Below are 23,651 nucleotides of genomic sequence, written 5' to 3'. Positions count from 1 at the left end.
AGCAAAAACGTCCAGCTGGAAACACCCACAGGTATCCCATCATGTCAAAATCTGGAGTCAGGCTTTTTAAACAAGTAAATTTTTTTCTCATTTCAGGTTCAGTATTTTAGCTTTTTCAGTCAAACGACCCACCTCCACAGCAGTCCTGATAATTTCATGGCATGTCTCAACACACAAACTGACAATGGCACAGAAAGTCACCCAGAACTACAGCGTGTCCAGTGACAGCTGCAGAACCAAGCTGCAGCGTACTGCACACCAGTTACCCCATTCCACTACAAGCTGCAAGACATGCTCCTGGCTACAAATGCTTTGGTCATAAAGACACAGCTTATCCTCTTATGGGTAACATGCTTGTCTACTGCCCGTCCCCTTACTTACATGTAAGCTAGAACAGAGTTCAGGTTGTACACAGACCTTTAAGATTACCAGCACTTCCATACTCATGGCAATGACTGGTTTCAGTGCAGTGTTTTATGGAATCCTTTATTTGCAACTCTGCAAAGAGGTGATTTAAAGCTGTCTTCTACTTTTGCCTCTAGCTAAATGCATTGACAACACTTGTCTGTGCAGTCACCAAAGGAATAGAGAAGGTCTTCAAAACAGTGGATTTTGCAAGTGTTCTTCAAACACAGCTATTTAACCTGCAGTCCTGAGGGATTAGTAATTTTTTTTTCAATCCCTCTGAGTTTCAGGGTTCCCTGTATCTTTTTTACATATAAGCTCCTTTTAAAAATCCTGAACCAAACTACAGAATTTCTTCACTTGAAGACATGTACACCTCTCCCAAAGCACATTCAAGAACACATTTTTAACCAGCTTTTTGAATGCAGAAAAGAAGTATTTCTTCAAAGTCTTAGGTGAAGAAGAAACTAAAGACTTTTTGGTAATAAAAAGGATGGTTATAAAACAAGAAAAGAGAAAAAAAATCGTAATTGGCATCGGCAGGGTAGTAAGGTCAGGTAACAAAGAAATTGAGGGTTATGAGAAAGACTTTCAAAAGTACAGTACTAGGGGTTTAAGCTTAAGGAAGAAATGGCAGATAGAGAAAACACTTTTACTTTCCTTATTTCATCATCAAAACACAAAAGGGAGACAAAGAAAGGAACTGGAAAACTAACCAAGAACCAAAAATCAACAGAATTGAGAAGCTGCAGTATATTTACAAAACAGGGAACTCTGCAAACCACACATGTCAGAGATGACCATAAAATGCATTTTTTCCTCAGCTAGTACAAAACAGCCCTGACATACCTTGGGCCTGAAACCTCAGTGAAACACAAACAACTCAGACTTTTAAGATTCATAACAGGGAAATATTCAATGTGTTAGAATAGCCAATAGCAGTAACATACAGATGGAAGACAAGACATAAGAGTGCAATAACATCCCAGGATTACAGGACTACCAGCTGCAAGAACAGTGGTTATTACTTCACTGGAGAGCCAGAATGGGAAAAGGAAGAAGCATTAAGGTTAGTGACAGACACAAGGAGAAATAAACCAAAACAGATCAAGTTAATCTTAACATCAAACAGACAAACTAAGGACACATTCTAGATAAGAAACAGTGCAGCCACGTGGTCAGAATGCTGACCAGGTTTGGGAAATCTGGTTTCTACCTCAGCAACAGTTTTCCTTATGTAAAACGTGAAAAAGAATGCCTCAGACAAGAAGTAAATCATCCCAGGAAACACTTGTACACCCAATACACGTTGCATATCTTAGTATTCACCACTTTCAGTGCAGGAAAAACTAAACAGTCTTTGACAGCCCAAATAGTCACTCAACAGTAAAGCACCCAAACAAAAAAATCCATACAGTGCAACACTTAGTCTCCTGATGAATCTACAAATCTTTGTGATATGTCTCCACAGTAGTCTTAGATTGCTGTATTTTTTGTAATATCATCATTTCAAGACATGCAAGAAAATCCTTTATTAAGTCAAAACATCACACTTTTAAAATAGCAAGCAGAGAGAAAATGAGAGCATTTCATAGATACAAAAGAAAAAGCATTCTGCTGTAGAATAAGGCCATCTTCTAAAGGAAAAGGCTATTTTTTGGTTGGAAGCAACTAAGGGGGTCTTTTTGGTGTGGTTTTTTTTTGGTTTGGTTTGTTTTTTAGGTTTTGGTTTGTTTGTTTGTTTTTTCAAGCTAGGTAATTGACAAAACCAAGAGACAATTCACTAGGTGATTAGTTATGAATCAGCACAAAGGTCCTGACAGTTGCGTTGAGTGCATCACACTTCAGCCTTTGAACTTCCATAACAGGGACAACCTAGCTATCAAGTCATCACCTTCTCATCAGCTACTAAGTTTGCTTCGTCCCTTATTTCTTTTTCTAATATAGGTGTAGGCTTGGGGCTTAGGATGACCAAAGATGCTTTATGGAAGGAAATACTGATGACTTGCAAAACAAACACGTTTTTGGGGTGCTATATGGGACATTCCCATGAGCTGCTTTTGTAGGTCAACTCGAATTTTGTTTTTCTGGATCCTTCCCTGATACTTCTCACCAGTTTCACCTGACAGGTTTAGTGTCAAATGGCTCAGTGCACTCTCAATGCTGCAGCAAACATCCAAAAGAAACAAAGAGTAAGTTTATCCAAGTTTGTTTCACACATGCTCCAACCAAGCAACTTCCACTACTACACCACTGCTACACCAGTCTCACCCCTACAGACCATAAACTATCGCTTAGCCCTTATCCCCCTCCTGATAACACTTGCTATGCACTTGTCACCAGGGGAAGGGAGGGCATGACATACGCTGAAAATAAATCACACCAGTATTGAAATCTCCAATACATATATCATTATAAGTATTTAATGAGAATTAGACAATGAGCATACTGAATAAGAAGCCCTTTGCTCAGTTTCTTAAGACAGAGATTAACAACTTAGTCCTGCATTTCAAGAATTTAGAAGTCTCTTACCTTTGATAACTGAAAAGCAAGATCAAGTATCTTTAGAATCAGTTTTAAGCAACATAATTCAAAGCAAAGCCATCTTTGCTATAGTTAAAATTCTAAGAAAAAAATACAAATTTTTAGCTGTACCTGATGATGCTGAATGTTCTTTATATTACAAGAAAACTCATGGTACAGTTGGAATTTATCGATATCTTTTTCATTTCCATTCTTGGATGACACTTTTGCCAAGGCTGACTGGATACAAATGTACCTTTGCTGACATCTGAATAAAAGAAATAAATGTTTATAAGGTATTTCAGCATGAAACTTGTTACAAGTCATTAGTCTGTTTCTTAAATAAAACATGAAGTTTGGAGTCTGCCCAATTACAAGTTATGTTAACTCTAACTGCAGAACCATATTACACAGCCTAATGCTGACACTGACGTAACACATACTGACTGGACTATGCCAAGAGAAGAAATTCAAGCAGACCTCAGAAAAAGCTGAACACAGTCCTTCACCTGAAGGGAATGGATACTCAAAAGCCACCATCTGCGCTTCAGTTTGGTCAGCTATTGGTTCAACTTCACACAACAGATTTTGGGAAGTTGCAAAAAACTTATAGTAATCTATTTTATACAAAGGTGACATCTCTCTCTTGAGCCTATCCAGCCTCAGAATTAATTTCTTGTTTTCAGTACTTAACACCCATAAAAGTTTTCATTATTTTTAGGAGTAGCAGGGATCCCAAACAGATAGCTTCCTGAATGCTCCTGATGATTATTACACATACAACACACTTTAGATCAAAAGGATACATCTGTAGAGCACTGTGTATCCAATTGAGGAGCTTCTAGTGGTCAAAAGAATGAAAGCGATAGTCTGGTAGTGACAGCACATCCTTTACAAGACAACCCCTTCATTGAAATCACCACATTGCTGTGCTCTAGCCTTTTGATGAAGTTGGCCATTACTCACAATAAACAGCAAACTAGAGTCAACTAAACAGCACTGAGCTGATTCAAACCAACACCACACGCTCCAAAGGCGGCACCTGTTCTTTTATAACCCTGTTCTCTGTCCCAGATGGTACACAGCAAAGGAAAAAAAATAACAAGCACCTATTACTCTGTCACACCAACACCTCAGACATGACAACCCTGAAGTCATGTAATGTAAGAAAACTTAAATTAACACAGCCAAAGGATTGGTAACTCATGCTTTAATAACAGTCATATTTGTTTGTCTTATTGACTACCAATGGCAAAATCAACCACCACTGCATCCTAATTACACTGACCAGCGTCAAGCAGTAAATATTGGAGCAACAGCTTAAGCAGATGCACCTCTGAAAGTTATAGCTCGAAGAAAGTGCAAGGAGAGAAAGCTTTCCCTTATAGATCACTAACTGAAAGTGAGATTTGCTCTATATGGAGCAGAGCCACAGAGAATTTTTCAGTCTTCGGGAGTCACGGCATCACGCCATGCTCACAGCAGGTCTCTCCTCCACTGGCAGCCAGACGGGCAGAAAGGCCAATGAATGTACCTCCAGCACAAGTGAAGGAATGCACCTAAATCAATCTCACAGTAACACTGTTTTCACATCATTAAAAAAAAGTTAGTTATGTATCTGCACCCTAGGAGACTGAATGTTACCGTGGAACCAAGGAAGTTTAGAAAGAGTCAAACTTACAATTTCCTGATAAAATCCAGTGTATCTTTATCTTTAGCGAAAATGTCCGCTAAAATATGCTGAACTCCAGCCTCTACTTCCTGGATAGCTGAAAGTCCTTAGAAGAAAAAAAAAGTAATTATAAAAAAACTAATGTGAAAAATCACTTTATGCAACTCTACAAGCACTAATATATACAAGCTGAAAGAAAATTGGTGCAAGATATCTGACTAATTTGTAGAGATTTCAATGAAGAATCCTAATTCATTAGAATTTTTTTATTAAAGCTTCCTTTCCAGAACATCTGAAACCATTATATTTTAAATGAGCCTAAAGTGACCAATGCAGTATCATAAGTCAACATGTCACTAAAATGAAAGAAATATTTGTTTTTACTTTGATGCTAACAGAGTTTGACATTTATGATACAAATGAATTATTTACAACAATGAACATGGATATTAAAGTATAATTGTTGAGGTTGTAATAAAATGAGTAACTGCAGCAGAAGTCTACACGTTTTGCTACTGATACGGAAACTGCCTAAAATCTTTGCAGGCAATCCTGTCTTTTCTCTGAGAAATAGTTTTGTGTTTCCACTGGTTTGTAGCAGAAGCTTGCACAGTGACACTTCTGAGGTAAGGGTACCCTCATTCTCTCCCACAAAACACTGTTCAAACGGTGAAGTCATAAAATGTCTCCACAAAGTATTCTAGAGAGCCAATAACAGAATCATTCAGCTTTCCCACACACAGAACCATCCCTCACTTCAAAAGGCCAGAAGAAGTGGTACAGTATTCCCCTTAGCACAATGGTTGAACTGGACCAGAACCAGAAGGCAATGAAATAAAACTGACATCTTTTATTTTAAATCAAAATATCTAACCCTGTTTGTAGCAACAGTCAGTAACAAATGCTTCAGAGCAAAAAGCAAGAATGCTAGAGTTGGCAGCTGCAGCAATAACTGTCTCCTTCAATACACATTATTTTTCATTCTGCTGTCTGATGGACTACCAACATCTTGAAAGAGCTTTATTAACACCATTTAAAAAAAATGCATAGCTCTAATAACTAATAGTTGTCTTTAATCCAGAAACCTGCTTCTGATTGGGCTATAGAGTTACACGTTATAAAAAATTAATCTTGCCCTTTATTTAAAAAGGGGAAGCTAAACTTACCTGCCAGAAAGAAAAATAAAAATGGGAGAATATGTTACTAAATGCCTAAACTGCTCAGAAGTTGTGGAGTTTGGATCCTTACATCTACGAGTTAGTGTTTCTCATGGTAAAAGTAATGTCATGTCATACATGTCATACAAATCTAAGGGAATTATAAAACATCCATTATATTAAATATGAATTGAGATATTCAAGTACCAGAAGCATACATGGCAACAGCAGAGAATTTGAATAGATGGAATAGGCCAAAACCAGTCAGGATTAAAGAAATAATCAAAAAGTTCCCATTCAACAAGCACCACTCACATGGGCATTTTACTGTGTCCATTAAAAACAGCACATGCTTGTGTAATTAAATAAATATTTGATCATGCATACAACTACAAGGAAGAACAAAGTTTTCTGGTGAGTCTGCTTTCAAATATCTGGCTTTGAAACATGAACTGTTGTTTTTATTTCAGTTCATTTTTAGTATAAGTTTAAAAACACTGGAAATTTAAAAGAACTGAATATTAAGATTTGATGAAAACTCTTCTGTATGGCAAATGGCTCATGCTTTTCAAAAAATTCACTCTGATCTCAAGCTATATATAGGTTGTCAAACTGGCTCCCAAGTTGATAAAAGTGACCCAGTTCATGGATGTATGTAATTTCTGACGTGCCTTTCAAATGAAAGCCATTACATAAACCTAAGCAACATTATTTTTAGCACAAAACTGAAAATAGGTGTACTGATTTTCAAAGACTAAGATGTTTATGCTGCAACAAATAGCACTTCCTTCTGAATGCACCCTGAATAATTTATTTGAACTTTCACCATGAAGATTTTCTTTTGGCTCTTTAGACTCTGCCAGAATAGTCGGATACGTGGTTGCAATATACTGCTGTATAAAGTAATGATATATGCTAAGATGTGGTAATTAAACAATCAGAATATTTGGTAACTGATTTTCAATGCAAAGTTAGGATCATTTGATAAACAATATTTAAGTAAAATAAAACAACAACTGAAGTGGGAAGAGTAAGAGTCCGCCTCACTAAGGAGGTTCAGTACCTTTATGTTAAAATTCAAAAAGTAAGTGTTGGGGCAGGGAAGAATAAAAGTACATCTTTATTTTAACACCATACAGAAGGTTGCCGCAATCTTCCTATTTTATTGTCAGAGATTGCCCCCTACAGATTCACCAATAACTGCATTCACAAAGAAACACAATTTTGCAGTCTATACGTGACAATCATATCGTTAAAGTTCCTGCTCAAATTTCAGAGATTATGTCTTCTCCAACCCCTACTATCATTCTGTAACAAAAACTCTCCTGCTCACTCCCAATCACCAGGGCCAGTTTTTGTTAAGATATGCTTTGATGGGTGACATTTACTTCAGCACAGATTATGAGCATAAGCCCCTTGTACAATCAAGTGTTGACTCTTCAGTAAATGGTTGGAGTAGAACCACGGAGAGGTCTCAAGTATGCCATGCAGTTCCTCCTCTCTTACCAGTAAATACAGATGTCAACTATAACATCTCCAGACTTCTGCCTCTTGTATACCAGGATTATTACTATTTACAATACAAAAAGACAGGAAGGGTTGGAGAGCCATGGCATTAAATGTAAACAGTTGCTAAAAACTGTTGAATTTAAAATAGTTGCATAACTTCCAGCATCATGAGAACCATTAAAGTAATTCCTCTTTTAAAATATTTTCAGACATTTAAGGCATAACTACTCACAGAAGCGGAGCACTTACCTTTGGTATTGGGTCTAATGTAAGAAAAGAGATTAAGTTCCATAGGATTCTGCAGGAGGGAGAGGGCAGCAGGTTCTAATCCCAGTTGCCTGGCCCTCTGGGCTTTGGTGCCTTTACTCCCAGTTTTATAAGGTGCAGACTTAAAAGAAACAAAAAAGACAGTTAATAAAAGGTAAGGAAATATTTCAGTCATGCTATGTACTTTGCACTACGCACTATTTAGTTGGGCAAGATTACATTTAAACTAAGGATGATCTGAAAAAGTCTAGTGTACTGACCACATGGTCTAATTCTTCCAAAGTTCTGCAATTTAATAATGCTGTTAAAAGGCATCCAGATAATTTCCCTTCTTTCTTCAACTTCTGTATCATTGTATGTGTCTTCTTTGCAACAGTACTAAAATGCAAGAGATTGATATTAACAGTCACATTTCATGGTGGATTAAAAAGGCTATCGATTGTGACCTTGTTTATTCCACTGCTGAAGCTCTCTGAAACCCACGAAGATTGTATCTCGTACTAATCCTCAACAAATCAAGTCTGATAATCCAAAAGAGTTTCTAACTATTACTCTCTTCCTCCAATTAGTTCAAAACTGTATCAAAACATCTTGTGGTAGCTTTAAGAAAAAAAAAAAAATCAAACAATACTGATAGTTACTAGTGCTGTATACATTTTTGCAAGATTACCTGCCTGGAAGCAAAATAAAAAGGCCCTAAGTTAAATCCACATTGATGAGCACTTACAGCTGTAATTCATATCAAGATAGTTCTGCAGCATCAACTACAGGGTACCAGATTTTAAAATCTTAGACCTTCAATAAGATATCCGTGAGCAACTGCAAACAGCAAAGGTATTTTGCTATGATTTAAATTAGTTGATCAGACAAGAATGCTCTCAGGTCACCTTCCCTCTTTGGAAAGCATCTCTTGCTAGGGGATAGCAGGGAATACAAGCAGGAAGACATCATGTTGACAGAACAGCTGGCAAGTCTGTTCCCTTGCCATCTCAAGAACATATAGCCACCCAAAAGCAAGAAGCAATGAGAGCAGTCTCATCCACAGCTGCAGCAGGCTTTGCTGATTATTTATTTCTGCAATGGTCTGGGATTGTTTAGCCTGCCCTCCTGGTACACTACAACCTCAAGTAGTGCTCGTCACTAGAGGTTTTGCTGCTCCAAGCACGGAGCCAAGGGATTCTTAGTGATTCTTTTTCTAAGGGTGCAGCTTACATCTAATCAGGCCGCATATCTCCAGAACCTATAAACTTCTCTTTTTCTAAGAGTTTTTTTTCTCTGCAGTTTTAGTAAACTGCAGAGAAACTAAGATCTTAATTTTTCTTTGGCAATTAATAATGCTAGATTTCTAGTTACTTATAGTAAAAAAACAAACAGACAGGTATCAAGCAAAATTGCCTCAGTTTTAATCTTTCTTCTTTGGGAGGTCCTTTATAATTGTAGCATATACAAAGTGCCAAAACAGGGACACAGAAGCAGCAGCCAGTTGTTACTTACCTTCCCCGTAGATGCGTCCCTGTGTTAACTTACTTACCGTAGCTCTTCCAATGTTTGTTGCACTTCTCGCAAGGCATCGGCCTCCAGATTATTGATGAGCTCTTTTCGATACCGAGCAATAAAAGGAATTGTGTTTTCTTCTTGAAAGAGGCGAATTAAGTTTGCACAAACCCATGGTTCAACGTTTGTTATTTCTGACAAAGCCTGTCAGAAGAAAAAAAAACACCAAACCCAAAAACCCAACACATTTAAGAGAGGTGATAGATTGCTTTAAACAGCCTCTCAAAGTTCAAAACCACCCCCAGAATATTATGCTGGCCAGCAGGGACTACTGCCTTCCCTAAAACAGGATGCCAGGCTTCCCATGCATTCAGCCACCACACTCACTATTTAGACATGCAGCAACCAATGTTTCCAGAAACTTTTAACTACATGAAAAAAAAAAAAAATGCAGGAAAGAGTGCCTCTTGGGAACAGAAAAAACCTAAACAATTAAAAAAAACCCAGAAAGATAAACTGCACATGGCAACTCAGAAAACTGACACTGACATACCTCATGGTTAAACAAAACAAATAAACAAACCCACAAACTGAAAGCTGATCCAAATCCCACTCCACTAATAGTTGGAAACTAGCATGATATTACTAAAGGTTTCAAGGTGAACCAAGCCTCACAAAGTTAAACAAGATTTTGTACAAATTGGGCTTTCTAAAGATAAAGTTATAGTGTAGCAATACAGAATGGTGGACAAACTATCCAAGTGCCTTGGCTTAGTAACACCTTAACTATTATTGTTTGTACTTCAACATAGTTATTCCCATAGATGGTTGATACAGAAGCCTTCCAAAAGTTTTATTCTGAAGCCTAAAAACATAACAACTCCAGCACATTCATATATTCACTGCTTTTAGAGCAGCAATACATAAAGATCAAATTCTCCATCTGCATTTCCAAGAACATTTCAGAAGACTCAGGAACAAAGTTTTATACCTTTCTTAAGCAGGCACCACTAAGGATGATTAATAGGACGTATCCAATCTATTCCCATTCTTTTCATATTAAAATTGTCCATAACCATACTCTGCCTCCCCAAACAGGAGCTATCCTAAACCTGCCTTCATCTGAATAGCTTCAGAGTTAACATCCTACAAAAAACAAAGATGGTATCTCCCTTGATGTCACTTGTTCCAAAAATGCAGTCTCCTCCTTCATGTACTGTAAATTGATAAAGACTCTTAAATGAGTTTCTACAACAAAATGATCCACACTAAGTAAATCTTAAGTTCTGAAACTGTGCACACAGACATCCCAAATCTTTCAGCATCCCTTCCTGCAGGAGTTTCAATTGACCATATTCACAGAAAAACCCATGTATTGATACAGAGGAAACATGCAAATTGTTACAGGCAAGCTTTGTACTAAGGGCTGCCTAAGTCACGAATATCAGAATAACATTAAAGTTCCAAGTTTTGTTACCAGCCAACATTTATATTTATACATGAGTTATGACAATTTAAGCAGAGGTGAAATGACTACTTAACAGCACAATGACTCTGTGACACCTTAACTGATGCCAAGAGGACTGAAATTGTATGTTAAAGATTTTAAGTGCTAATTACATAGGAAATGGTTTCATTGATAGGTCAGAAAAGGAAAAGATCTCATACCTGTACAATATCCCAGTTCATTTCAAATTCTTCTTTTATTTTGTTGCCTCCTAGATTTTTAACTGGCTTTCCTTCAGGACATGTAGTCGACTTAATCTTTTTAAAAGGTGGTTCATCAAATGCAAAATCCTCCTCAGATTTCTCATGTTTCACTTGATTTCCCACTACAGGAACGCTTGTTGAGGGTTTTTCATCACACTCTAAACTCCTGATGTTCTTCCCTTGGAATGAATTTATTTCCATTTTTTTAGGCACTTCTGGCTTTTGATTTAAAGTTTTTGGTTTAGTGCCTACATCTTCTTCCTTAGGTTTTAGAAGTTGCATTTTACTATCTTCTGCAGGAGTAATAGGCAAGGATACATCCTGTCAAAAAGGCATTGAAACCATATTAAGCATTGACTGTTACAAACTGGTTCAACATTTCAATTAAAACCTAGGGAGATTCAACATTAGACATCATTTTCCCAAGTGATGTCTCTGGCAGGGAAACGCCGAGGCAGAAATCAAGTAACCTGAAATATATCTTGCATGGAGGAAAAGATACAAACATACACAGCAGAACTGTGATTTAAGAGATTGAATAAAATTATCCTGGAAAAACTTGAATTGGGCTCTCCTTCAGAAGACACTGACCTACAATCCTTGCCTCCACTCATCTCAACAAAACAGGGAACAGCAGGGCAGGTAAGCACTCTTCTAACCAGGAATTTGGTGCAGCATGGGAACTGGAACTGAGATTTGGTCTGCTAAGATATTGTTTAACCTTGGACAAGCCACATCATCTTTCCTGAATTTCCCCAGAGATCATCTTCAGAGTCCAAGAATGTATTTCTCAATATGCCCACATATGCCAGAACATTCAAAAACATTAGTATAAACCAGGACGGGTCTATGTCATGACCTGACTTCTGACGTTAATCTTTGACAGAAGTAACTAACTTCTGATGGAAGTGCATCTTATAATCATCATAATAAAACTGCGATCCTTACTAGGTCCAACAGCCATGCAAGGAAACATAAGTACAGGCCTTCTTTTTGTTGTGGTACCCAGCTGGTGAAAATGTAGAAGACATCAAAGGTGCAACACAGAAACCAGAGATATTAGAGCGTTTAGTTTTCATTACAGAAAGAAAAACAGAGGTATTTATTTTTGCTGTTGACAGAGATCTCCAGGGAAAACCATGTCCCATTATCATTGGCCAAAATTTTAAAGAAGGGCGCTCAGATCTGGGACACTTAAATAAATAAGAAAGCCACATTTATCAAATATACTGAATATTCACAGTAACAGTGGAATCGGATGAGCTGATCAGACTCAGGCAACCAAGTGAACCAGAGTTGGAAAAATTCTGCTTGTGTTACTTGCCACAGTAATTAAGTGTCTCTTCCTTACAGATACTCACCATTTCCTCTTTTATTGCTACCTTCTTGACCTTTTTCCTGGCCACAGCTGACCGTGGAGCAGCAACTTTTTTAGTTTTTGCCTCATTTTTCTTTGGCAACCGAGGTCTCTTGGCAATTTTGCTTTTTGGCTCCCACTCCTCCTCTTCCTCCTCTGATTCAGAGCTCCTGAAAAACAAACAATATTGCTTGTGAGAAGAATAAAAAACCACATAAGCAAGCCAGTCAGTGTTTTCTGACATGAAAGGAAGCAAACAGGAAAAATGAACAGAAAGGTAGGCAGACTCAACAAATACAGGTCTTTCATGCTGTTGCAGAGCTAATGGCTGGAATGCTTTACCAAGCTTTCCTGAAGCTGGTCACTGGGATGCGTACACAACTGATTCTGTTTGGACAACTGGCAATTCAGTTTCACCTTGTCTTCACTGTGATCATGAAGCAGCATAGGTAATTTCTGGTTTATAATTGACATTTTTGTGCATTAAAGCTTGTTAATCAAGCTCTCAGAAATTGAGTGTTGTTCTTGAGCAATTGCTCATGCATAGCATAAACCTTTCAAAAAATCCTAAGGAAAAGAGTAATCTTACGAATTTAGAAATGAAGGAAGCTCATCATCTTCTGATATAAGGGCTTTGGCTTCAGATTTCACTCTCCTTGGTAGAGATGACATCTGAAACAGAGGCAAGAAGAGAGAAACAGAACATTTGGTTGCAGTTGTATTTTCTTATTCAGCCCTTTAACTCACTGCCAAGTGTGCCCTCATAATGTCTTCACCAATCACAAAAGTTTCCTCTAAAGCAAGTTTGGATTTCTTAGTATCCAAGAATTTAGGCCACAGCAGCACACATGAAACAATCTTTTCAACTAAGCAGCAGACAAACCAGGACTACAGCCTCTCAAATTATTTTTGTCTTCAAATGGAGGTAATTATTTGGCTTGCACGTAAAGCTATTCTAGCAGTAAGAGTATTTGTTCTCAGACATATTATTGGGTGTCACTTACATACTGCGTCAGTCTTTCCTCCATCAATTTAAGTAGTACAGAAAATAAAATTAAGATTTAGTAAAGTCAGCTTGCATATGGTTTTGATGTGAACAGGACTACAAGATTGTCCATTTTGATCTACAATTTCACCTTTAAAGACTATCTGTTGCTTGTATGAATAATAAAAGCAATGATTTTGAAAGACCTGCTCATTAGCATATAGAAAGCACATAAAACAATTACCAAAGGTAAAAAGGGAAGGCATAGACTTTCTCCTCACCCGAGATTCGTATCTACCATAGCTGTGTTTCAGTTAATTAGTTATAGAATTCTTGACAATGGCTGGGTCCATGAATTTCAATAATTGTATTTGGCAGCATTAGTTACAGAATTTTAGGTACCCTCAAAATTTTACCTGCCAGAAAATTAAAATTAAAAAAATAAACAAAAAAAGCATTTCTATAGCTATAAAATTCATAGACAAATTTTACCTATATCTGGTCCAATTTCATCGTTCTTCACATTCTACTCTCCAGCTCTTGTACCCAAAAAACTTTTTGCACCTTGACCTTTGATCCAGCCTTACTGCTGCGATGTGAGCCTTGAAATCCCATGTTTGCACATACAAACTGGATAAGCGTTTTGCAAAGTGCCATTTAACTCAAGGGCGAAATGCTCTTTAATCCAACTTTATTCTGGCCTCTGTTCAAGCACTAGAAGTGTAACTATTGTTATAAATGGCTTTCAGCACGTTTTCCTTGTAAAGCAGTACCAAAATTTAAGTGTTTTCAGCACCACAGCAGGAGGAGGACTACTGAGGCCCACATCAAAGAGCATTAGCTATTAGCTTGCTCGCAAACACTTTCTTGTAGCAATCATCATGGTCGGTAACAGGTCAGCCTTTCTGTGCCGTTCCACTGACCAAAATCCCGTTATGTGACTGGTTAGAATATACGTCAACCACAGGAAACCAGAAATCTCCACAGAACACAAAAGCATTACTCACCTTATTAGCTTCCCAAGTGATTTTTCACTGTCAGTTCTGACACACCTGCAATTTCACCCAGCCACTCTGCTTCTCTGTTTTCCTTTGCTCTTTATAGCTGAATAGTAATTATCATAGCCTTGAATTAATTATTTATTCCCATTACCTCAGAGGCATGAAAATAATGTTTCCATTTTACATTGTACTTTAATCTGTGAATGGGAGAAACAAAAAACATTATTCCTGTTTGCAACATTAAGATTTCCATAATTAAGTAATACCTGAGCCAGATGGATCTCTGATCCATTTTTTGCATACACTGGGACATTTCTCACATGGTTAGGTCTCTCAGTTCTCTGTTTTCAAACTAGATGTTTATCTTACAATACCATTATCAGCCATACTTCTTCAGCTAATCCAACTAGGTGGGTATTTTTCAGTATTCCAGGCAATTTTGGAAGCCAGTGATCAGTTTTTAAACACTCTAACCAGCTTATTCATAGGTACCCAATAAATCATAGCAAGGAAGAAGCCAACATGCATGTTCTCTCACCTGAGGCCAGCATTCCCCCTACATAACACCGCTCTCTAAACTTCCCTGCCAGTTTTGGACACTCAGCGTATCACCATGATAGTTTTGGGGCTTACCCAAAAGCCCAGGTAAAAGGAAAGCCTCATCCAGAAGGTCTTTTTTCTGCTAATATTTCCCTCTCACCTCAAGTGCCCAAGGGCAGGGTCTCAAAATATCTCAATGTTTGTATTGTTACATTAAGCAAGATTATGACAAGAGTGAAGCTTACTCTATAAAGTTAATTGTACTTCCTGCCAACCAACACTGGTGACTGATTTGACTCTTCGTATCAGCATAAGAATGAGAGAAGCTCCTTGGTTTAGGAAACCAGGCATTTTCCACATTCTTCATGAACAGGTTAGTATTTGCTCCCACATCCTTAAGTCTGAGAATTACCATATAGTAAATATAAAAATGACATAGGAAAGCATGAAATAGAAAAGCAAGTGATATGTAATAAGGCTAAGTCTTTATGGGACAGTTCAAAGTTTGGGGTTTTTTTCTTCTGATTTCTTGGATTTTCCACTTTAAAAAATACTTAGATCACCTTTTAAGTGTTTGTTGCCATCCTCCAGAAAGCTGGAGAGGTATTAAAAATGCTTGATCTAGCAGATCAAAGAAGATAAGACCAGTACAGAATCTGTCCTCTGTCCCACTCATCAATACTGTGACAGTTCTTACAAGCACATACGGAGTTGGGACTGGCCTCAGATACATAAACTCCTACTTTTATTATATTATTAATCTACTAAATTTTCTTGAGAAGAGTGGTAACTTTGATCTTAAAGGCTTTTGTACCTGCACTTAAAGTTAATCTGAACTAAAGTTAAGATGTGAATTTAAAGCACAAAATTTATTTCAGAATAACTCTCCATGAACAGACAAGCCAAAGGCAAGTCAGAGGCCAAAATGGAGTTTTACAGCTCAAAATAAAAGCCCAATACCAAAAAGCATCTCTGAGACTAATATCAAACATGGGGTATCACAAAGGAAAAAAAAAAAGTCACGATATTTCACTGTGAGGTACGGCCAAGTCATAACCACCTCCCCTTCTAATAACATATAAATCCAACTAACTGTACTTCATATTTGTTGAAAAAGAATCTTGCAGTTGCTCAATATATTCTTTTTGTTTACAAAGAATCACTTTTTTTTATTCAAATCCTCAAAAGTACTTCTGATTTGATTCCAAACTGCCAGACAGCTGTCTGCTAAATTTTCCTCCTGAGCTGCCTGCGCTAGGGTGTGCTAACACCTACAGTTAATGACTAAGAAAAACAGTCCTTCTGTGATTCACTGGGGAGGGGGAGGCAGAGAAGAAGATGAAAAAGCAACGAGTCTAAATGCCACTGATGTTCATGAATAACTATTGCAGATTCAAAAAAAAAAAAAGCTTAGAGACAGTCCCTTAAGTGAGGCAGGAAGACTCAAGAAAGGCCAACAGTTATGCTCCGCATGGGGCATCTACAACGCTGGCTGCACTGACTACATACGAGGCAATCACACGAGCTATTGCCTGCTCCGCACTCTGTTTCTACTGGGATATGGTCCTCCATGTCTCCTGCCTCAAGTGTTGAGGAAGCTTGGAAAAGCTTTTTCATCCTCCCACAGCATGCTGGGCTCAAGAAAGCATGAAGTTGGCCACTGTTCTTCTATTATATTTTCCAGATAGGCTGCCTTTACCTCTTCCTTCTCTGTCACCTCCAGGTAACCATATGCAAAGTTAGGGCTGGTTTCTACTCTGAAGAAAGAAACTGTAGCTTGCATAGATCTGTGTCCCCTTCCCAAATCCAGAAAAGTCCCATAACTGTAGAAGAGCCAATTACAAAATGGACTGCTTCTTGAAAAATGAAGAGTAACCAATTTATACCAGACACAAGTCAGAGTAAACTTTTTTCCCCTCCTGTGTTCAGTTTTGCTGTATCTTACTGCAGGTGCTTGCAGTGCCTGGATTACTGGTATCACCTGTACTTATCACCTGAAGGAAGTAAACACACAGTATCCAGTGATGGGCACAAGTTACCCCGTGTAGGATTTCACTGGCTTGCCAGTTGGCATAGTGAACTCCTGCAGCTCTGTTCTAGCAGCTCTCCTCACACCCAAGGCCAGCAAACTTCCAAGCAACATTTGCTAACATGTTATTTTTTTCTTATTTTATATATGTTGTTGGAAACTTTGCAGTCATTAAAAAAAATTGTTGTTCCTTGAGATAAAGTGTTCTTAATCATCTCACCAACAGTATTTTACTTCTATGCCAGTCAACAGGAGCTAGGAGCTAAAAACTTCAACCGTGCTCACATACTTTAGCTCACATCTGCTTCATTTCAGATTGGTCCACGTGCAACATTTTGTCTCTGTGCAACAGGCTGAGACCTTAACACTAGACCCTTGATTCCCTGTTCAAGAGAATCAAAACTCTTCTGCTTGTCCATCTCCCAAATGACAGCAGACAGCATGAAACATCATTGTTTGAACCACTTGAATTCTCTGTGCCTCATGCACTCAGTCGTCACAAAAGCCTCGCTTCTCCACAAAACTCAAAACAGTCACAGTGTGTTCTTCAAAAGTGCTTCCCACTTAAAAGCGAAAGACGACTTTGCAGAGCTATTATGCTGTCCAGTGAAGAAGAGCTGAAACTATTTAAATCATTGCTATTGTAGATAAATATATCTCCCAGGTCTACTCTCCAAATAGTTTGGCATCAGTTTTGTCGCCAGTTCTTTTGTTCCCACCACTGCATCCAATGCAGAGCTCCACAATGTATTTGAACTATCCTGATGGCTGTAAATAGCACACTTCTCCCTGCCCTTCAACTACTCATTAAAATAAGGCTAGTGTAGTTTGGTGTGGGGCCACGCCAGGAATAAAGAACGAAAGGGTAGCTCTTATTATACTTCACTGTACAGAATCTTAATATGAGTACGCACAAAACATACAGCGAGGAAGTAATCATTCCTCTGGTCTCTCTTCCCAAATAGGAGTTCTAGGCAGCATGTAGAATATAAGTAGATTGAGGCTCTAAAGACCTTACGTTAAAGGGTGATCCAAGTCTCATTTAGATACTGATATTCTCTTCAGCTTCCCTATCTATGCAAAGATACAACCCATTAAAAGTAAATGTCATCATATGCAAATCCAGGCGGTGTAAGCAAATACTTGCAGAAAAAAAAGTTTAAGTAATTAAATGAAAAAACCTACCTCCACCATTCTCCCAAACCCCCAAAGAACAGTCCAGCACTAGCACAAGGCTATGTGTTGCAGTTCCACCATTACAGGAACAATTTTCAGAGTCAGAAATTGCTCCAGTAATCCTAATAGATTGCGACATCTTCTACAGGGCACTTTAGAAAAAAATCGTACTTAACAGTTGAAAGTTACAGAAAAGATTATACTTTCACAGTATGATCAAATGAATGCCATTATGGCAAATTTAAATCTCATAACCTCACTACATTAAGTCACATAAATCCCTCATAACTAGAGAAATAGAGATCTGAATATCAACAAAGTCTATTGCACCTTACAACTCAAATAGATTCTTCTACCTGAAGGTACAGGATCAAAAAAAAAAAAAAAAAACCAACAAAGCCACAAACAAAAACAACACACAACCAAACACACACACCACCACCACCCATATACTTGGGAATTAATTTCATTTCAGTAACTGCAAAAAAACCCCACCCCTCTCCAGCAAAAGAGGACACGAAAACTTCTAAAGCTCTTTTCCAGTTAAATTAATGCGTTTCTTCCAGAAAGGAAATCTGTCTGTGCAGGAAGCTCCTCAAACTTTGCTCTGCAGCCTCTGCTTTTCTAGCATGAAGAAAATAGCAAATATAATAGAATTTTGCATTTTAGCTTTTTCTTAAACCACACAGTACTAGACAAATGACAGTTTATTATAACACCAAGCATCTGGAGCAGGACATAAAAAGCACTACGAATCCCACATGACAAGTGGATTTCAGGCCATTATTAGTAGCAGCAGAATGGCTCACTTCAATAATTATATGTAGGCCCTCAAGAGTTTGATTTTGCTTGTCATTTTAAGACACCTCCATTGCATGCTAGAATAACATCTTAAGAAGAAATCAAAGTGTGAGCATACTGTCAGCAGCAAAGGGGAAAAAAATGCTATGCAGACCGATGGTAGGGACTCATATGGAAATTGTTCTATCATTCCAGAAGGTTTTTATCACCTGTAACTAAGTTGTACTTCAAAATATAAATCCAACTTACTGTAATCCTCTCGAGGTTAAAACCTTGGAGAACTCCCAGACACTTTTGCCCAGAGAAGCTGATGCAGCAATGTCCAAGGACTTTTCCTGCACAAAGCCAGTCAGGACTGCCTGAGAAAGGAGTCACAGACACAAATCAGTGGACTCCAGTGCTAACTGGAAAATTACAGCCAGAAAGAAAGGGAAAGACATATAAGGTATGCACATAGAGCAAAACAGTCCCCAACGCTAATCAGAAAGGAAAAGGTCTAAGACTAGTAGGAGTACCACCTACTGCTACTACTTACAGAAGTACCACCAAAAAGGCAAAACACCAAGGTTGTGCCCTTAGAAAGCACACTCTCCTCCAAGCCTGTTCCTATAACTAGTGGTCCCACTGAGGGAAAGGAACAACCTGCATTGTGCAGCAGCCTGTCAATGAATCAGAAGAGGTGTGCACAAGAAGGCATTTTTTTAAACCACTTATCTCAAACCGCCTATGAAAACAGACATTATCCAAAACCAGGGGGATACTACTGCTGATTCAGTAACAGACTGCTACATCATGTGCTGCTACTCCTTTTCTCCAACCCACCAAACTAGCCATCCAGCTTAATTAAGTGGGACATCCTCACTCCTGAGGGATACAGAAGATGTGCAGCTGTTCTGCATGGCGGCAGCCACAGCAGAGTTTACGACACCAATAATGCTCTTTTCAGAGTCGTGCAGGCACAAAGGGGAGTTGCAGTAAAGCACTGTTTGTTGCTTGGTGACTCACTACCATCCAAATCACTGCTTTTTGGCCCAAGAATGTGGCCGAGCTTAAAATAAACTTTATGTACTTCGAAGCCCTCTTCTTCCCCAGATGACACCCCACTTTCCTCAGAACTGTTGACAGCATTCCAGAGGAAGGACTAATCGAGCTAAATTCCACCCCCCGTGCCTGGGAAGGGCATCAGCTCCCCGGCAGAACCACAGGAACAGCCGCCTGGCAAACCCCTTCCTGCCCCCAAGGAAGGCGGGGGGCACAGGAGGCATCCCAGCGGAGGCCGGGAGCCCCACGTCCTCCCGCCACAGCCCGGTGGGTGCCCCGGCCCGCCGGGGCGCTGCCGGCCGCATCACCGGTCCCGCTCACCCGCCCCCCGCGGCTCTCGCACAACGGGGCCGCCGGCACCATTTCAGGACGAGAGGAGCCCCGAGCAACCCTTTCCCCCCGGGGCTGAGGGAGATGCAGGGAGCAGAAACGGAGGCCCAGGAAGAAAATGGCTCGTTTCCACCGAGACAACCGAGACAACAGGAAACCCCTCGCTTGCCGGCACGGAGGGCGCCGAAGCCAGCGCAGCCCCGCAGGCCGCTGCCCGCCCTGCCTCACCCTCGGCCCGGGCCCGGCGAGAGGAGGGAGGCTTCCCCAAACTTTACCCCCTGCTGCCGGCTGCCGCGTTTGAAAGGGCCGCCAGGGCAGCCATGGCGGAGCCGCCCGCCCGACGCGCCGCGGGGAGGAGCAGGAAGCAGCCGCCGTGCCGCGCCGCAGGAAGCGGCCAGTGAAGGGGGCGGGGTCAGCGGAGGCACCGCCCACTGCCCCGCCCACGACGCCCGGCAGCGGCGATGGGGTTCCCGATCGGGGCCGGGCAGCCCCCGGGGCGGCAGTGCCTGCCGCGCCGCCCCGCCCCGCCGCCCTCCCGCTGCTGGCGGGCCCCGACCGGACAGGCCGCGATGCCGCCGCCAGGTGGCGCTGGGCGCCGGAGCCGCAGGACGGGAGGGCGGGACGCGGGCCCGGGCGCGGAGGGGAGGGAGCGGGCGCGGGGTGGCCGGGGCTGGCGGTGGGAAGCGGGTTCGTGTGCTGGTACCGCGCGGGGCCGGGGCCTGTGCCGGCGGTGGGCAGGGTGGAAACCGGCCCTCCTGTGCGGGTGTGGGTCTCTCCCCGCGCCTCAGCAGACCTGAGTAAGGGGGTCCGGTAAAGCCAGCTCTTCCCCCTCCCCACCTCTTCAGGCGGGTGTCGGCCGGGGCTTAACGCGGCCTCGAGGTGCCTCAGGTGCAACGCGATGACGGTGTTTGGTGGTGGCTGTCGGCTGTCCCCTTCCCCTCGTGGCGGTGGTGGCTGTCGGCTGTCCCCCGCGTGTTGTGCGGGGTGAAGGTGTGAGGGCTGTGGGACCAGCATCCCTGCGTCTGCCGCGGTGCGGAAGCATCGTCCGCCTTTCGCTTAAACTAAGGACAGAGAGCAGAGATGCAAAATGGCGAGGTTCAGTTCTTGATGGGAGTTTGAAAGGTGCTAGAAATGTCTCATTGCTTCTGCTAGCCAAAAAAACCCTCCGTAAAGTGGGGTTAGTTATTTTTCACAGGGGTATTGGGAAGCAGAAATCATCGTCATGTGAAGCTGAGATACTATATCAAAGCAGAAGACATAGCAATAAATACGTGCCTTTTCAGCCCGGTGAGTAGATAAGAGCATGTAGATCCAAATATATGTAGGACGTTCATGTTCCCTTACCCACACAGTTTAGAACTTGCGTTAATTTTCCTTATAACTAGAAACATTTGCACTCCAGTGCTGGAAAAAGTGTCCAAGTGTCAGTCACCCATCTTAAAGTTTCATATAAAGTTATGCTTCCCTGTGATCTCTGCATCTATTTCTTTTTCATCTATATCTACTAAGTTAACGTTCAGCAAGAATCCCGTGAAGTCCATTTCATATGCAAAGTTTAATGGGTGCTGGTTTCTGGAGCCATGGCTAGAAGAGTGGAGCAAGTGGGCTGTTACATGAAAGCCGCCTTTCGAGCTTCCATTACCCTAAAAGGTCTTCTGCTTTGTATCATAAATATTTGTAACTTGTGGTCATAACTACCAGCCAGCTGTCCTCCAGCCTTGGAACAGCAACATCTTAAATGTAACTAAGGTGTAATAAACTTAAATAATTCATAATTTTTCATCTTGCCTTTATAATAAATGTCTGTTTAACGGTCTGGAATGACTTTAAACACAAGAATGTTCAATTCAGTCTCTCTCTTTCCATGAAGTTTACCTGACCTCTGTGGCTTTCAGGGGCCTGGAGAGAGACTTAGGCACATACTTGTCTTTATGCATGGGGTTGTATCTCTGGTGCCAAATCTTCAGCTGATATAAACTGTCACAGCTCTGTTGATTTAAATAGAGCCTGTGATTTACACAAGTTGATGATCTGACTCAGACCTCCATAGGACTGTTCACGTATTCAAAGGTAATCGAGTGTGTAAGTGTTTGCAGGCTCTGGGTCGATTCACTTGGAATTTTGTCCTAGTAAGAGCTGAGCAAAGGGTAGTTTAGTCTAATGCTAGGGAAATATCCATTGCTAAGACTGAGCTGTTGTCATTTAACCAGCTAATGTCATACATATGAAATCATGTTAGAACCTCAGACAGTTTTTCAACTGAAACATTGTCATTTATAATAGGTAAGGTTCTGATTTTATTATATTTCAGATCAGATGCTGCTTTTATGACAATGTGAAAACAACCTTTAAATATAGGAACTCGGTGCACTATATAACTAAGGACAAAAGATTGTGACTATAAATAGCATTGAAATCATATTTAAATACTTGGTCTGATTATATTTTGTAATACTTACAGTGAAACTCTGTGCAGAATATAAAAATACTGCCTGTGTCATCTGACTCCTTTGATGCACTGCATTAAAATTCCTATGTCTAAGTACATATCACGGAGTCAACTTTATTTCTTTTCTATTAATAGTTTGAAATTAGGTCACCATTCTTGTAAGGGTGGGCTAAGCCTGTACAACTGATTTTAAAGAAATTACTTACATAAAAATGTTTGATTTTTCTTCTCATGCTCGCCTGCAGTGACATCGTTCCTTATGTATAATCAGTAATTTTACTGTCTGTTCTGGCATATGTATTCTATGCTGGCAGGTTTTTTTAGATTTGTTTATAGTGACCCCTGCTGCAAAAGATTAAGACTGACATTTCTCTAAACCTTTAAAAGGCATTTACCCAATTATTTCAGAGTTCAGTTCAAAAGAACCAACCAGTTGTGAATTCAAGTTACGGATATAAAATTTGAAACTCCCTAATTTGGATCATTTTCGATAAAATTAGTCTAATCATACAAGGCTTTTTTCTTCTCTTACATTAGATTTACTTTCTAATGCAATGCAGTATAGTTACAGAGTGAAATAGCTTTTCATGGCCCAGATGTAATGCTTGTTCTTTGTTTTACTGTTCTTTGATAAGGGCTAGACTTGACACGAATAAATCATTGTCTGAACTGCTACATGTTAGTGTTTTCAGAGCTCCACTCAGGAAAGCACATGTTTATGATTATCTCTATTCAGGATAGCAAAATAGTAAAAAAAGAAGATTAATGCATAGGACTAAGTTTAAACACGGATTACCCCTCTGATTTCAGAATGACTTGAGTGTCAGTCTGTTCCAGTATTGCCGTGAATGCAATGCTTTCTCAAGCTCAGGCTTAAAAATTCTTCAGCAGGAGGTATGGGTATGTGCTCTACTAACAGCAAAAGTTCCACCTGTGCTCTGCGCTGGCCAGAAGCTGCGTAGCCGTAGCTAGTGCATTGCCTAACCTGGACTAACGGGCCCTGCTAACGGAGGGTGCATGAGCTGCAGCTTTATGCTGTTACGGCTTCCTAGCAGTCTGCAGGCTGGACAAAATAAGCATATTCTTGCTTGTGAAAGACACTCCAGGTATAACCACGGCAAAACCTCTCATCTGTATATTAGTATGTTATCATACAACTGTGTATGCCTGAGATGTTTTTTTAAAGCTGTGTTTAAAGAATAGTA

At 40.1% G+C, this 23,651-nt stretch overlaps 1 protein-coding gene across 4 annotated transcripts in view; it reads right to left on the bottom strand.

Annotated features, from left to right (window-relative positions):
• SRBD1 (S1 RNA binding domain 1) overlaps positions 1-20,411 on the bottom strand; it is a 132,248-nt gene extending 111,837 nt beyond the window's left edge. For 2 of the 4 annotated variants that reach the window (XM_054822338.1, XM_054822341.1), the window contains exons 1-11: positions 20,273-20,411; positions 18,876-18,985; positions 14,087-14,277; positions 12,684-12,766; positions 12,099-12,264; positions 10,696-11,058; positions 9,065-9,231; positions 7,794-7,911; positions 7,516-7,654; positions 4,610-4,706; positions 3,061-3,196 (exon numbers count right to left, since the gene is read on the bottom strand). In XM_054822338.1, the coding sequence (XP_054678313.1) occupies positions 3,061-3,196; positions 4,610-4,706; positions 7,516-7,654; positions 7,794-7,911; positions 9,065-9,231; positions 10,696-11,058; positions 12,099-12,264; positions 12,684-12,766 (1,269 nt within the window). In that variant the 5' untranslated portion in view covers positions 14,087-14,277; positions 18,876-18,985; positions 20,273-20,411. Of the gene's footprint in view, positions 1-3,060; positions 3,197-4,609; positions 4,707-7,515; positions 7,655-7,793; positions 7,912-9,064; positions 9,232-10,695; positions 11,059-12,098; positions 12,265-12,683; positions 12,767-14,086; positions 14,278-14,865; positions 15,002-18,875; positions 18,986-20,272 lie in introns of those variants that run through there. The other 2 variants (XM_054822340.1, XM_054822339.1) reach the window with 2 other exon arrangements.
• Between the last annotated feature and the right edge of the window lie 3,240 nt (positions 20,412-23,651).

The sequence above is a fragment of the Grus americana genome, chromosome 3, assembly GCF_028858705.1.
Source record: "Grus americana isolate bGruAme1 chromosome 3, bGruAme1.mat, whole genome shotgun sequence".
Taxonomy (NCBI): domain Eukaryota; kingdom Metazoa; phylum Chordata; class Aves; order Gruiformes; family Gruidae; genus Grus; species Grus americana.
This window is presented reverse-complemented; position numbering and strand designations above follow the sequence as displayed.